The 15,415-nt window shown below is 41.9% G+C and overlaps 1 protein-coding gene across 1 annotated transcript in view; it reads right to left on the reverse strand.

The window, feature by feature from the left end:
- Positions 1 to 15,415, reverse strand: part of USH2A (usherin) — a gene marked incomplete at its 5' end in the record, with an annotated part of 301,919 nt that overhangs the window by 121,081 nt on the left and 165,423 nt on the right. The window contains 2 exons of the mRNA XM_081124187.1: positions 8,051 to 8,213; positions 13,455 to 13,606. Coding sequence (XP_080980313.1) covers positions 8,051 to 8,213; positions 13,455 to 13,606 — 315 coding nt within the window. The remainder of the gene's footprint in view (positions 1 to 8,050; positions 8,214 to 13,454; positions 13,607 to 15,415) is intronic.

A 15,415-nucleotide genomic window follows, 5' to 3' on the forward strand; every position in this document is an offset into this window, starting at 1 on the left:
TCTTAAAAAATATTGAGAGATCTTAGCTGTTTATTAATACCATAGTTACGTATTTTAATCTTTATCTTTTAACCTGCGCTGATTCTTTAGGCTTCCATTGTCAGGATACCAACAAAGATTATCCGCTTTCTAAAACATGTTCATAACTCACAGATGCCAATAAGAATATTCAGTTCTTCGGGGGCGATCATCAGAAAGAAACTGGCTAGAAAAGCAGACCTGGGGGATCTCCAATCCATAATCAAATATCGAGATTGATTGTGTCACTTGCACTTGTATTGATTTCAATTGGAGTGGCTCACCCAAGGGGGTAATAAAAATGTGGAATAAAACTGATTTATGAGAACAAAATAAATCCTTTTGTGAGTGGTAATGAATTGGTACTATTTAACCCTTTCAATCACAGAGAGGAAAAAAACTATTTGTTTTTTTAAGAATGCTGAGCTGGCCAGAAGAAGTCATATCAGAAATGCCAATACTGCCAAGTGCCATTACACTAAGCTGTGATTCTGGGAAAGAAATGCTCCCTGGGCTTGATGGAAGGCACCGTTTGGCATGCGACATCCGTCTAGCCTTCCCGGGCCAGCTCCTATGTGTCATCGGGCGTGATGGACCTGTAGATCCTGAGTAGCATGGAATCACTCAATAAATGTTTATTGTACTTATTTACATGATTTATAAGACAGCTGAGAAGCAAGAACAAAATATGGTGGCACATTAACTACACTTAATTTTTCCCCCCTTAATATAGATGTTTTTTATTTTACTCAAAACCTAAGTGTGTGAGAGTTAAATCGAGGGTTATCTCCAGGGAAACAGGGACCCCCAGGGAGATAGCTTTCAGCATAGCTAAGACTCACAAGAATATTTGCCTTTAAAGAAAATTAAAGGACCTAGAAAAAAAAGATGATTTGTCCATAAATCCAAAGCAACTGCTTGATTCTATCAAGTGAGCCAGTTGATTCAATGAGAAAAAATTTAAAAAATTAGTTACCTCGTGTTGCTCATACAAAGGTAGAAAACATTCTCAAAAATTTGGTGTTGGTTTAACTTTTGATTTCTCCACTAGTGCTGACTCTTATACAGATACTCTAAACCTGCACCATCCAGTACAATCGCCACTGTCCACGTACAGCTTGTGAGCACTAGACATGGGGCTAGTGCAGCTAAGGCACCAGCCTTCTAGTTTTATTTCATTTTAATTAAAATCTGATCACTGATTTAGTGACCGGAAAACTTTTAAAATATGTTGGTATGCGGATCTACTTCTTTTTAATTGAAAACTTTATGAAATCTAAATGTGGACCAACTATTCCTGATAAAAATCATCAGTGTTCTCTACGTCTAAAACACACACATAGACTTATGAAGACAAAAAGGTTGGCATCTCATTATTAACCGAGGATGTTGATTAGATGTTAACATGATAATATTTTGGGCATATTGGTTCATATGAGCTATGCTCCCAAATTAATATCAACTGTTCCTTTTCATATTTTAATATACATGCCAGAAAATTTAAATTTCTGTGTGCTCGTGGGCCTATTAGAACACACAGTTAAATGCAGATTCATTTTCATCGTAAACTGATTAAAGTCATCCATACTATCTCAAGATCTGCTTAGATATTTTCGCAAGAAATGGAGGGGAAATTATTTATAGTAGCACAGATTCTGTGTAATACACTCACTTACTCACAGTCCTAAGAAAGTGTCGGGCAGAGCCACATGGGAGGGACTGGGGTGGGGGACAGCAGGCCCATCAGTTCCCAGCGCTGCCAGTCAGGCCTGGACTGTCATGGTGTTTAATGAGCACCCAGGAAGGTAGCTTTATTTATACTCTCCAACATAAAAAGGCTTTTAAAAATATTAAGACGTTTTACTGTTTACAGTGGAACATAACTTAATTCAGTCCGAGGGCACCGTAATCATTATGGCGCAATAACTTTTTCTAATATGAGTTTTCCGCGCCTGCCACACGGGGTAAATCATTCAACAGGAAACAGTTCGAGTCGAAAACATAACCAGAGACTCTGCTGTTACGAAGGAGTAAATTAGGAGGAGGAGGTGAACGTGAGCCACTTTAAATGTAAGGGGTTTAAGTAAAAGCAAGGTGATTAGAAACAGTAATTACAGGCGGTCGGGCTCCTGACGGACAGAAGCTGGGGTAGGATTTTTAACGCGCCCCTGCCCCACCCGTGTCAAGGAAGCCGAGTCTTTTGTTCCCAGTTTCCCCCCAACACTGGAGTTTTAGGGTCGGCTGTTTTCTAAAACCTTCTAAAAGGTTTGCTGTAAGATGACCCAAGTTACCAACTTGCCTCCCCTTTTTGTTTTCTTTTGGCATCATCCATCCCCCCCTCTTTGTCTGATTGTAAAATAAATACTTGTTTACGGTAAATTTTAAGACTATATTAGACAATATATAGAAAAAAACTAAATTTATCAAAATCTCAAGATAATCATTATCTTGTTGATGTTTTGATGTATTTTAGTATGTATCCTTTCTTATTTTTACAGTGCTTTTTTGTTTTTAACTGAGTAAAGTAGCTCACTGCTCATAAGAACTTCATACAAAAATATTCGTCCTCAGTGGGCTGTTCTTTGTATACAGAGCATGCTGACTTCAGAGTCATCTAACTCCTTTCTAAGGAGCCAGAACATAAAGTGTGTGACCCTCATTACTCAACCCGACGACAAAGGCCCATCGTCATCAAGGGGGTCCATCCTGAGGCCCCCCTCCCCAGGAGAAGCTGAAGATCACAGGAGGAAACCCCTACGCAGAGTCCTCCAAAGCCAAAGGTAAGCCACCCGGGGGTGATGCGATGACAAAGGTCGAATGGAGAGATCCCTGCACGGAGATGCTGGGCAGGGTCTGAAAGGTGAGCTTCAGCCCCAAGATCCCAGAAACCCCACAAGCTCATGGCTCACAGCTTTGCGGGTTCCACGCCCTGACTCCGCGTGTGGCCCAGGGTCCCGATTTGCGTGTCATCACCACTCCCTTCCCTTCCAGACACAACAGCACAGAATTTGGGCTGGTTCATTATGTCAAGAAAATAGCCAATTAGATACCAGACACAAATTCAATAGCCGCTGTGTGGGTGTTGAGAACAGATGAGTCCTTAAGTAAGTTTGATAAATTAATGCCCGACTCCATCCGTGTGCGAGGATATGTCCTAATTACACATTTCTATAGTTTTATTGGCCATGACATGATATACCATCAGAAGTGTCAATATGTGCAGTGGGTAAATATTCTATAGCCAAGTGTCTGCAGTGACATATATCTCATCACTGCCTCTTGGTACTTTCACCAACAACACAGCAATGATTTTTAATTCCGTGGAGAACGTTTTTTAAATTTCTTGAGTATTTATATGCATGTGCATTTGTACCTCTAGAAACTTCATAGAAAAGTAAATTAAAATGTAATTTCTTTTCAGCAGAAGAGAAATTTGCTTCCCAAAGACACAGGGAGAAAGTAATTTTCCTACGTCCCCTGTATTCTCACTGCGTCTCATATGAACACTTGCTTTGAGCATAACTTTTCCCCACAGTCGTCATTCCTGGTATCTCGTGTGGATTTGAAAACATCTTTTAAAGGAAAACATTTCCCTTTGCTAAGTTAGGCTAAGGGGTCATCTACCCCCTTTCTTTCCCTGCCGTGACCCACAGGTTCTCTTTCTCAGGCATCTTGATTCTACAACACAAAACAGGGGGTTAGGGGGAACAGGCCTTTACCAAGGGAGACTGAGCTGCGATCCCGTTTTTCAGAGCAGCGGAGAGCTAACTGGGCACAAAGGAGCCAGCAATTACCACCCCCTGGTGCTGTGCCTTAGAAACTCGGACACAAAGCAATCTGCCAGGTTATCCAGCAAGGAAGACCCCTGCCCAACCCCTTCAGAAGGAAGGGCGGTGAAAAATTAAACCATTCTCAGAGGGCTCGCCCACGACTGTGCAAGAAAAAGAGTGGACGTGGAACTGTCTACCAAGAAAAGAACCAGTGCATGGAATCTAAGTTTCATCCAACAGTAAAAACATTCCACAGAACCTCAGAATACTTTCTTTTTCTCTTAACAACATTATTTTCTATTTCCCTTCTTGGTGAGTAGATGATTTAATACTTGGAGTTGAAATCATTGTTTGAAATTTTATAGAATAGAGATAAACCATGAATTCTCATGACATTATTTTCACTTACCAGTTAGATTAAAAGAAATTATAATTTTAAAAACAGTTCCACGTAAGCCATATTTTTGCTAGTAGGCCGTCGGTTATTTTAGTATTTATTCCTAAATTTATACATTTCTTTGATTAAAAAAAAATGAACACTCAGTATGCTTCATAAGACATGTTTCGATATCTGTCACCTGGGAGTGGACTGCTCACCTGTGCAAGGTGAATGGGTCCCTCTTGAGAGCCACTGAGCAAAGCCCTTATTACAGGTCAGTCAATGGCCCCTGCAGACCCTAGAAAAAAAGCTAATTTGCATTATATGTGCCCCATAATGAAAAGAATGTTCCAAATCAGGTAGAATCCACAGAACTAAGTGCTAATAAATAGTTTGAGACAGTGGGATATTTTCTTCCAAAAAATGTTTGATCCATATGTTACATACTGTATCTATAGAAATCCCAAATGAACTGACTATAAATGTATTTAAAAAGAAAGCGTTAAAGTGCTGGAGGAAACAACGACCAACGGGAAAACGCTGCCACTCACAGAACAGATTTCATTAATATACAAAGAGCGCCTAAAGCTCAGTAAGAATATGGGAAAAATATAAGAATTCGCCGAAAAAGAAACGCAAATGGCTTTTGCACATATGAAAACAAGGCCAAACAAATTCCTAATTAGAAAAATGCATGCTCAGGACACTAGCAGACACTGTTTCTAACATCATCAAATTGGCAGGATGCTTGGGTGACACAGCCGTAGAGATCTGGGCACCCTCGTGTTTCCCGTGAGAACAAACTGGATGGTCTCCACGGTGTGTAAGTTGACGGTACCTCACAAACTTACACACTCACATTTCCTCTGACCCAGTGAATCATTTCAGCGAATTTTTCCCACTAATCCACTTGCAGAAGTGTGAAATGGCGTACCCACGCCTGCATGCAGGAAGGCCTTCTTTCAAATAGCCGGAGATTGGCAAGAACTTAAATGCCTATTAGTAGGGAATTGGTTAAGCCAATGATAGTATAAGCTGTACAACTGAAGAGTCTGAGGACATTCTTTGGTTACTGGCGTGACAAGGTCTCTTGAAATTATTAAGTTGAAAAAAAGCGGAGCACAACATTGTGTGTACAATTGGGTATCACCGGTATAAAAAGGCTGTTTGTGTGGGAGCAAGACTATGCACATATTTCCTCACGTGGAAACATGTATTTGCCTGTATAGACATAAAATATTCCTAGAAGCTTCAAGAAATGGAGCTCATTGGTTTCCTTTGAGGTTACAGGATAGTTTTGCCACTTTTAACAGCTTATTGTTTTCTCTCTTTTAAATATTGATTCATGAGACTATACTACCTGGTCAGGAGGAAATACCTTGTAAGGGATCACACTTTGGGATGCGCCACCTCATCTGTTGTGACAAAAATCTAGCGTTGACTTTGTCAAGTTTGTAGTTCGGGGTCTAAATTGGCAGGTATACCAAAGGGCCCGGTGTGAGAGTCTTAGGGAGCCAGCCCGACATTCTGCTCCATGAAGCAGCGACCTGGCTGCGGGGACACTCATTTGGAAGGGAGCCTTGCTTCCTACCGGCTGACTTTCTCTATCTGATACGATCCAACCAGCACCCCTGAGCAGCCATCACAGAAAAGAGTGAAATACAGTTGTTCATTATGTCAAGGAAATAACCAATTAGCCCTCAGACGATTCGATGGGCTTTGTATAAATCTAGCGAGCCGATGATCTCTTAAATTTAAGTTTGATGGATCGATGTTTAACTTGTCTCTCGTCCACTCAAGCGGACTTCCCTTCCCTGGGTGCACATGTCACCGAGCTGCTGATGGGTGACAGGACAAGACAATCTTTGAAATCCTTTTACTTAACACTGGACATCAGAGTTCCAGGGACAGTGACCCAACGTCCCGAATTTCCTGGGGTCCCTCCCAAGAGGACCCCTTCGCCTTCCAACCTCACCCCCTTCTGACCGTAGAGTTGAACACACGCACTGCCAACCTCCTTAAGTCAAATCTTGTAATTGCCTCCAATTTGTCTGTTTTGCTCTTGGCAATTAACAAACTGAAATGTTATCACGAAGGAGTTCATCTCATTTATAAGACTAGGTTTTTTCCCTCCTCCGCTAAAATATGCAGGCACCGGTTCTTTATTACCAGCATGAGATAAATGGCTGGTTTTCGTTGCTGAAGAATATCTAATGGTTAAAAAGTCACTTTTTTCCTGCAGCTCTACATAAATCACAGAACTAGTCAATATTTAATAATGCTTGCCTTGGTCTGGAGTCCCTTGATCACCCCTGTCATATGTAATAGCTCCCTCTCCGATATCTTTGACATAAAAGCCCAGCTTTACTGCAATACTAACATGTAGAGGGTCATTACGGATCGACATTTACCTTAATCTGTGACTGCCAACCATGAACCGATAAATTCCAGCAGGTTCCACTGGGAGAAATCAGTAAACTCGTCGGCGGGAAGGACTGAAGGAAAATCCTGCCGAGGACAGAATACATTTTCTACAAGGGCTGCTCTGCAAATGGGTTCTGACTTCTGAAAGTTCTCTGGCTGCTCGGCTTTGCAACATTTAATACCGTTTGGATGGTTTGAGAGACGGGATGACAACCCGAGGTGACACGACTTAGAAGGCAAGCAGAAATGCTCTCTGCAAAAACAATGCAAGATGAAACACGGGGGGAGCTGGCTCCTGCATAATTCACCCGGCTGCCTCGGCGGGAGTAGCTGGGCTGTCACGGGTCCGGCCTAAATGTGGCTTCTTTTTTCCAAATCGATCATCCCTCCTTCACCTCATAATCTTACAAGTTCCTCACAGCAGAATACATCAAAGACTTGATTGCATAAAGGGGGGACACACCAAGCTTTGAGGGGATCGGCGCAGCCTCCAAGAACCCCACCCCCACCCCGTCCATTTGCTCGCCAACACGGTGCGCAAGAATGAGGGCCCTCCTCAAATTCGGCAAAGCCTGCGTTTCCCCCCTTCCCTGGTTTTATGCTTTGGGGATGTCATTAAGCCCTACAAATACTTGTGGATAAGTCAGAAACAAAGGGACGCTTTCAAGTCTAAGGAAGGTCATTTTATTGTTAATAGCAAGGGTGACTACGTCTACGCTTTTGCACATTGGCTACTAACTTTAAAAGAAACGTTGAGAACACCAAAAACGGCCACTTCTGAAAATGCTAACAGTCAACACTTAACCAAAATTGTTTTTAGTAAAATCTACACCAGTATTTTTCTATCGCAGGGGTGGCCTAAGATAAGCATCACACCCAACCGCACCTGACCTAACTTACATGAATCTAATAGTTTTTAACATTTTCAAGGAGTCCCGTGTCATTTAACCCACGTCGTTAGTTTATTGGAACACACACCAGCATTGCCAACTGAGTTTAGAAATATTAAAATGGTCACACACACACACACACACACAACAAATCCCAGCTGAACATTTACTGCAAAACTTAAGCTCAGCTCTGCACGGATGGTGTTTTAGGTTTTCACCGTTTATCAAGCAAGGGGGGAAGAGTACAGAACATGCACTAGCTCAGTCTTTCTCAAACCTGAGGGTGCATCCGAACGACCTGGGGGGGCTGCTCCCACACAGAGTGCTGGCCCCCCTCTGGAGTTTCCCATCCAGTAGAGCAAGTGTGAGGCGAGAGAATTTGCCCTTCGCACAGTTTATCAGATGAAGCCACTGCTGCTCTGGGGACCACGCAGCTGCTGCACTAGCTCATAGTTATAGTTTATTTGGGGGGAAAATAAAGAAATTACAATCTGTGGTTAAAGAAAAAGATCTCTAAAGATAATCGGGTGTTTTCTCATGTTATTAAGGTTTAAAAATGACCGAGTTACCTTGATCTGCATAGAACACCCCAGTGAAATGGACCGAGTATGCCAGGCGTCCGTTGGGGTGCGAAGGCCCTTCCCACCTCACGCGGGCTCCCCGGGACCCCTCCGTCTTGACAAAGACATTCACGGTTCCCGCGGGGGGAGCTTCCAGGGTCCGGCTTTCTACCTGCGAGTATAAAAGGATTTATTTTTGTTTGCAAATAAAATAAGGACATGCTTGGCTTTGAGCCCCTTCAAAGGCTCTCTCTTGGCTGGGAAGTAAACTGTTTTGACAGTGGCATCTTGTAAAAGCGCCTCATTTTGTCAGCGGGATCAAAGCCCAGCTCGTGTTTTCTTCCACCCGCCGCTAGCGCTCAGCGTGCGAGCTCCTGAGCAAGGCCGCATCCGTGACCCCCGGGACGCGTGGGCCAAAGCCCCCAGGACTCTGTGTGGCTGCGCATCTCCAGGCACCGTTCCTAGGGCTGCTTCAGAGCGATTTTCCTGTGGCTGCCAAAGAGAAGGCATGCATCGGATCTGTTTCCATAGCTTCCTGACTTCTGGGTTTTGTCAAAGGCCACAACACACATCTACACACACACAGTTCTCTAGGTGTGTAAAGATGGCATCGTGCCAAACATCAAAATAAATGGACCTGCGTGACTCCACCCCAAGGTATAATCCCACAAACAGCTGAAAATTAATACAGTGTTAATGAACCTATGCAGAAAAGAGCAAAAGATGAATTCTTTAAAGAGGGGGACTCTGAACTCAAATGGAAGCCCTAACTCTGCAGGGACCAGAGAGATTTTAACAGCTAAATAAATAAAACGGCTAAGTGACCAGAGGAAGAGAAAGTTGTAAGGAAGTAAGAAAGGGGTTCGGATTATTTCAGCATCTCTGAGGAACTGGCTTTAAAGTTGTTCACTAACCACCACAAACTCAACTCATCACTCATCAATGTTGACCTTTTAAGATGCATTGAGTATGTTGATGATTTTGACCTTATTTTTGAAGCACAAGGCCCATGGCTCCCAGGAAGGTGATAAACATGAAATCCTCAGGCAGGCAAATGTGCTCAGCTATGAAACCTCCATTTGTTCGGGTGCACACACTTTCCCAATTATGAAAATAAACGTGAAAAAGACGGAGTGTTCGTTTTTAATAGGTATGAGGTCACGGCATGCTTTATTTTCATCTGAGAGAGGCTATGGGGCGCTTTAGATCTATAACTCCTGCTAATTTTTTTTAAAGTCTAATAGCTATGTACAAAAAATGCTCAAGAAGCTTGACTGGAAAAATATCAATTCATCATCTTAATATTTCATAACAATGCAATTGGTTCCATTATGTCTATGTATATAGTTCAAATTACTGCACAGAATGATTTTAAAGGGTTCCAAGCGAGACTAAAAGAGTTGAAGAATTAAAGGCAATTCCAGGTAATTATATTATTATCTTCCAATATCTGGTTAATTCAAAAACAGATATATTTTTAAAATTTCCTGTAGTATCTGGGTAAATTCTCCAGGTTTTGCTCTACATTAATTTGGCAATTGTATTATTTTTTGCTGACTCAGTCTTTAAATTTTTTTTTATTTATTTTTTTTTTACCTTACGATGACCTGTCTTGCCTTAAAAAGAATGTTAAGGAAAAGGCATTCTGGGAGGTTACCTTGGCTTTCACATGGAAACATCCCATGACACACACACAAATATTTGAGTACAAATGTGCAATGAAAACACACATTTTCATAAGATTTTCATTCCTGATGAAACTCTTACCGAGTACCAGAAACCCCAGTATAAATTATATTTCAAATGAAATTATATTTCATTTAAATATTCACAGAGTCCCATTAAAAGTGAGCACCATTTTCCTTCTGTAATAACCGAGAAGTCTGAAGCTTCGTAGAATCAGTATGATCCCCAAGGAGGCCTGGGGAATACCAGCAGGTAATAATTGGGTGGATTTCCCACGTAGTGTTTTCATGACTCTAATGCATATTGTAATCAAAATGTAGATGTCTTAAATACACATTTGCGTGAAAAATGAATGTGAAAAGGCCTGCGTCTGTGTGTGCCTGGGTGTTTATCTGTACAAGCATCCCATCCCCAGGAAAACAAGCCAGCTTTTAACCGTCTGACACAGCAACGACCTATAGCTTCAGACTCCATCCTCAAGAGGGTCCCTGGGGAACTGAATCCAATGAATGTTCTAAGGCCAGACACAGCCATAAAATTCCCAATCTCAGACTCCGGTGTTAGTGGTATCTAACATTGCCCAAGTGGGGGAAAAAAAAAAACAAAACCCAAAGCAAAGTGATCTTCCTATGGACAAATTCATTGTATTTTTTTTTTGAGAGACACAAAATGTGAAGGATTTCTAATATAATTCAACAATAGAATTGAAAGGAAAGCAATTAAAAAGTTCTCTGTTGCATTTTCTGTGGGTTTCTTTTTCCATTATTTTAAAATTTTATGAAGCCACAATTACTAGATTTAATTTGACAATGCTTAGTAGCATGTTAAAATTAGGATCAAAGATACTGTAAATTGTTTTCTATATTGGGATTTCCTTAAAAGCAAATTATATTGTGTACATGGAAAGAACTAAACAAACCACAAATACATCTTTTTTTTCAAGTGGCTACAGAGCAATTCCTTCTGAACCACAAATAAAGGGTAACAGGCATGGTCAGGCTAAGGGGGAAAAATATACTAAGCAAATACTACATGAAAATGGTAAGAATATGGAATTTATGTATGCATTTTCATTTTAAAAATATTGTATTTTATCAAATTTATCCTTTTAAACTATTTTTCCTTTTATTTTATGAGCGACTTGCAAATTTTGAGTGTGAACATTGCCACATCTGAGACTGTCGAACATATTTGTCATAGAAAACACTGACTAGTATTTCCCGGCATGCCTGAAAAATGACATTAATTATATAACATATTTATAAAATAAACAGGCAGGTTTTCTAAAAACCTAAAGTTATTATCAAGAATGCTATTAAATGAAGCAAAAACTTGACTCTCTCAAAATGTATTATTTGATGTCTAACAGAAAAAAGACGCAGAAACAGAAATTATAAATTTTGGTGTCAATCAAGTGTTATAACATGGGGCTCGAGATAGAGAACGTCTATAAGTGGCATGTAAAGGGTGTCCCCAAAAATGTGTACACACACTTTGAATAGTTGTAAAGGCCGTGTTTGTCAAAATACATTCCATTTTCAAAACTGAGCTCTCAGCTGTTAGTGTGTACACGTTTTGGGGACACCCTGTGTACGCAATTGCTCCATCTGGCTGAATTCTGTTGACTATCATATTGTAATTTAATAATAGGGAAGTCTGACTTTCAAGATTGATCCATAGATTTCTTAAATCAATAAGGACACATTAAAAAAAAACAAACTGTCAAGAGAAAAAGACCTGAATCTGTAATATCCTGCATCACTGTGATTAGGCACTGAGGGCGATTTAGAATATGAAATCTCTTAAGGGCATAATATAGGGTGTCCCCCAAAAATGTATACACACACTTTGAATAATTATAAAGGCAGTTTATTAAAATACATTTCATTTTCAAAATTGAGCTATCAGCTGTTAAAGTGTATATACATTTTTTTTGGGGGGGGGGGGGAAGACCTTGAATGTACTGTAATTGGAACAAAATATTTTTGCCATCAATTGAAGACCCTGGGTTTTAACCCCCAGGCCAGGCAGCCCATCGCTGCCTTGCTCTAGATAAAGACGCTGCTGTCCAATTCCAGTGATTAGATGGATCACTGACTCGGGCAAGCGTGGCCTCCTGGGCGCAGGGTAAAGAAAAGTAGGGAGGGGAGGAGAGGGGCCGCCCCGGTGTCAGGACGGGGTCTGGGATGGACAGGGCCGAGGCAGAGTGGGTTTTACAACCCAATTCTCTCTCCCCGCTTCCCATCAGGGCACTGTGGCATTTGATTTCTTAAGGTGAATATCGCCTCCTGTCCACGCAGGACACAGATCGATGGCCGTGTCCCCCTAGTTTAAAGTCGCTGGAACGTCCAGGGACGGGGTGGGAGCCCGCACAGCGGCCAGGGCCACGACAGGCAGGTTCTGTGTTTGAACAAGTCTAAGTCTCGAGCTCCTGGGAGCTGCTCTTTTATTTCCTTCGCTTCCCCTTTTGTGAATGGGGAAGGAAAGCTGGCCTATTGCCACCCCTGCTTTTAAGGGTAAGTAACCATCCGAGGGCCTGGGCTATAAAACACTTAATGGGGATGGAGGCTACAGCTCAGTGCCACGGAGAGGTGAGGTGACAGGCTTGGAGAGCGACCAATTCCTGAAACAAGGCGGGGGGAGGGGGGGGATGAAAATTATGGAAGCAAAAATTAAACGGCGGGGCTGTTTTTCAAGGTAATATTTATCCAATACACTCTTCAAGGAAGACAGAGTGCATGGGGATGATAGAGCGTTAGCAAAGACTGCCAGAAAGTATCTAAAACTAATGAGCATTTCCCCTAAAAGAAGGTAAATCTAATTAATCAAGAAAAACGCACCAAACGCAAGCGGGATGTTTTGGAGCTGAAGGATGGCATGCTAGTCTGTGACAACTATGTACTATTAATTGGATTTTAAAATTGCACCAGTAATGAAAAGCATGATTTCGTCAATCTTTCGGCTACTAATGAAATATAGATACGCATTATAGATTTCTGAAAGGCGGATATCAAAAGCTGATATTAATGTAATTTTCAATACTGTTCTCATGAAGCTGCATCACACTAATAAAATTAACATATTTTATTCTAATAGATGACGTGAACCCAAGCTTTTAATTGATCAGCCCGATTATTGGGGAGCAGTGCTGTCATGGTGTGGCAGTTACAGGCTTTCAATTATTTTCACTTTTTAATCATAAACTTACTTAGTCGTAGAGCCCAATATCGGGAAGAAGAAAAAAAAAAGCACTTTAAATATGTTACTAAATTAGGCAGACTTGTATGTTTGCCAGGCAAACTGGTCAGCTTACATTTTGAAATTTCAGTAGAATGTAGATGATCTATGTGCAGTCTTGAAGTTTATGTTGAACAGAAACAACTCCTAACTCTGAAGTGAGATGTTATAAAAAGACAATCCCTGCCGGCTGCTGTGGCTCAGTGGGCTGAGCTTCACCCCAGGTACCAAGAGGTCGCCAGTTCGATTCCCGGTCAGGGCACAGGCCCGGGTTGCAGGCTCGATGCCCAGTAGGGGGCGTGCAGGAGGCAGCCGATCTGTTTCTGTCTCATCGATGTTTCTCTCTCTCCCTCTCCCTTCCTCTCTCTGAAATCAACAAAAAGAAATCAATAAAAAGAAAGAAATCCCCATCCTGCTTGAAAGTCTAGCCGTGCAGAGAGGGAGTGACCAGCACTGTCTTCCTCACGCTCCCGGCTGGACACACACTCACCAGCGGGCCCAGCGCACACCCCGTGGCCGTGCAGGCTTGGACTCGGAAGGAGTGTAAGCTCCACGGAGCAAGTCCATGGGCATGACAGCTGAGGTCCGAGGAATTGTGAATTAATACACCGTCCAGATACAGCCCATAGCTCGTGATGACACCTGGAAAGACAATGAGTGGCGTTTAGCATGACAAAGGGACAACCGCAAAGAAGGGCTTCCAGAAAGCGAGCACTTCTAGCTGCGACTCCTAATTCCGCGGAGTCCCAGTATCTGCCGTCGCCCTGAGTCTAAGCCCTGCCTCTTTCCAAAGGATAAAACAAGCTTAAGCCCTCGAACGTCAAATTGTTCAGCTAATTAGCACAGAGACAGAAATAGAGCCCAGGAGCCCCGGGATGGGAATCCAGCCACTGCATCCCACGAACTGCAGTCATCTGTGTTCCGCGTCAAACGTGAATAAACTCAGCACATTTATCACTTGTACTGCTTTCTAAAATAATATCCTTAATCTGTGTGCTCTGGAAGTAAAAGGACCATATTTGAAAGCTTTCCCTGAGGACAGATGTTGGGTGCTTGTCCCAGAGCGCACAGGACACCTCCATCGAGTGGGACCACCTAGTACACGACCATCCTGTATAGGACTCAGGATGCGGCAGGCGCTGGTTTTAGCCCCTGGTGTGGGTGTGGGTGTGGGTGTGGGTGTGTGTGAACTGCTTTATAACCCTCTGCACATAGCACTGCTATAGGCAGGCAGCATTATTATCACCATTTGACAGACGAGAAAATTCTGGCACAGACTGATGGGGTAACTTGCTCAAGAGCTGCCCCAGTTGGACTCAGGATTTGAATCGAGGCAATCTGGCTCGAGGATCGACAGGCTGTGACCTGGCAATTTGGACTCCTCACGCCACTCTGCCATGCTCCTACCTATGACATTAAATTATGTAAACATATGAGCCTTGAGCAAATCACACACGTTACATACGTGAGATACTCATGAATGGGTCAGAGAAGCTATGGATGGCTGGTTTTAATGATCAACTGCAATGTATTTCAGAAGGAAAGTTATATGCATTTTCCTAACATCAAGTAGTAGAGAACTGGGGTCCTATGTTCCACTGGAAATGGGAAATCCCCAAACTGATTAAAGCTTAGACTGTGGGAAACAAAACTCGGCTTCCAGGCTACATTAGAACCTCTTTCAAAGTAAAATTAATTTCACAACGGCCCCCTAGTGTGCTCTTGAGGAATTATCTTAAATGTTACTCCGTCGGAAAGCTTTCCCTGAGGACAGATGTTGGGTGCTTGTCCCAGAGCACGCAGGACACCTCCATCGAGTGGGACCCCCTATGGTAACTCTGAGAATACTCAGTTATTGCCACTTAAATACTAGACACACAAAAGCACACATGAATTAAAACTAAGAAATCAAAGATACATAAGGAAAAAACAACTACTTCATTGAAAATTTAAGACAAGAAAAATGGATAAAAATCACAGTTATAACAAGGACAAGAGATTATTATGTGCCAGGCACTCTGCTAAGAAGCACTGGATCCTCACCAAAAAGAAAAAAGAAAAAATCTATGGGCAAATGATGTGTGCAGAAGCTCTTAAAGAAATTGTAAGGCACCCGAACGCCATGTACTTGACCTACTTTTCAACATTGAAATAGAAAGTACCCAAATCAATATTTCCCTTTTCTTACCTAATTGGGGAACAGAGGATTTCTTTTATGCTAGGATTATGTGCATAATATCTCATTTATCTGACATATTGGGAAATGAGATCTCTTATAGAAGTTCATTTTCATTATAACTAAATCTCAGCCCTTAAGTACAAACTTTAAAAATCTAAACCATTTTGAAGGAAATCTTTCTAGCGAGAGCCGCAAACCTGTCTTCTCGCTCAGATGGTAATGAATGTAATTGAATCACTTTGTCATGACTCAAACTGTGCATATGGACATCA

Source organism: Miniopterus schreibersii, assembly GCF_964146895.1.
Source record: "Miniopterus schreibersii genome assembly, chromosome: 21".
NCBI classification, from domain to species: domain Eukaryota; kingdom Metazoa; phylum Chordata; class Mammalia; order Chiroptera; family Miniopteridae; genus Miniopterus; species Miniopterus schreibersii.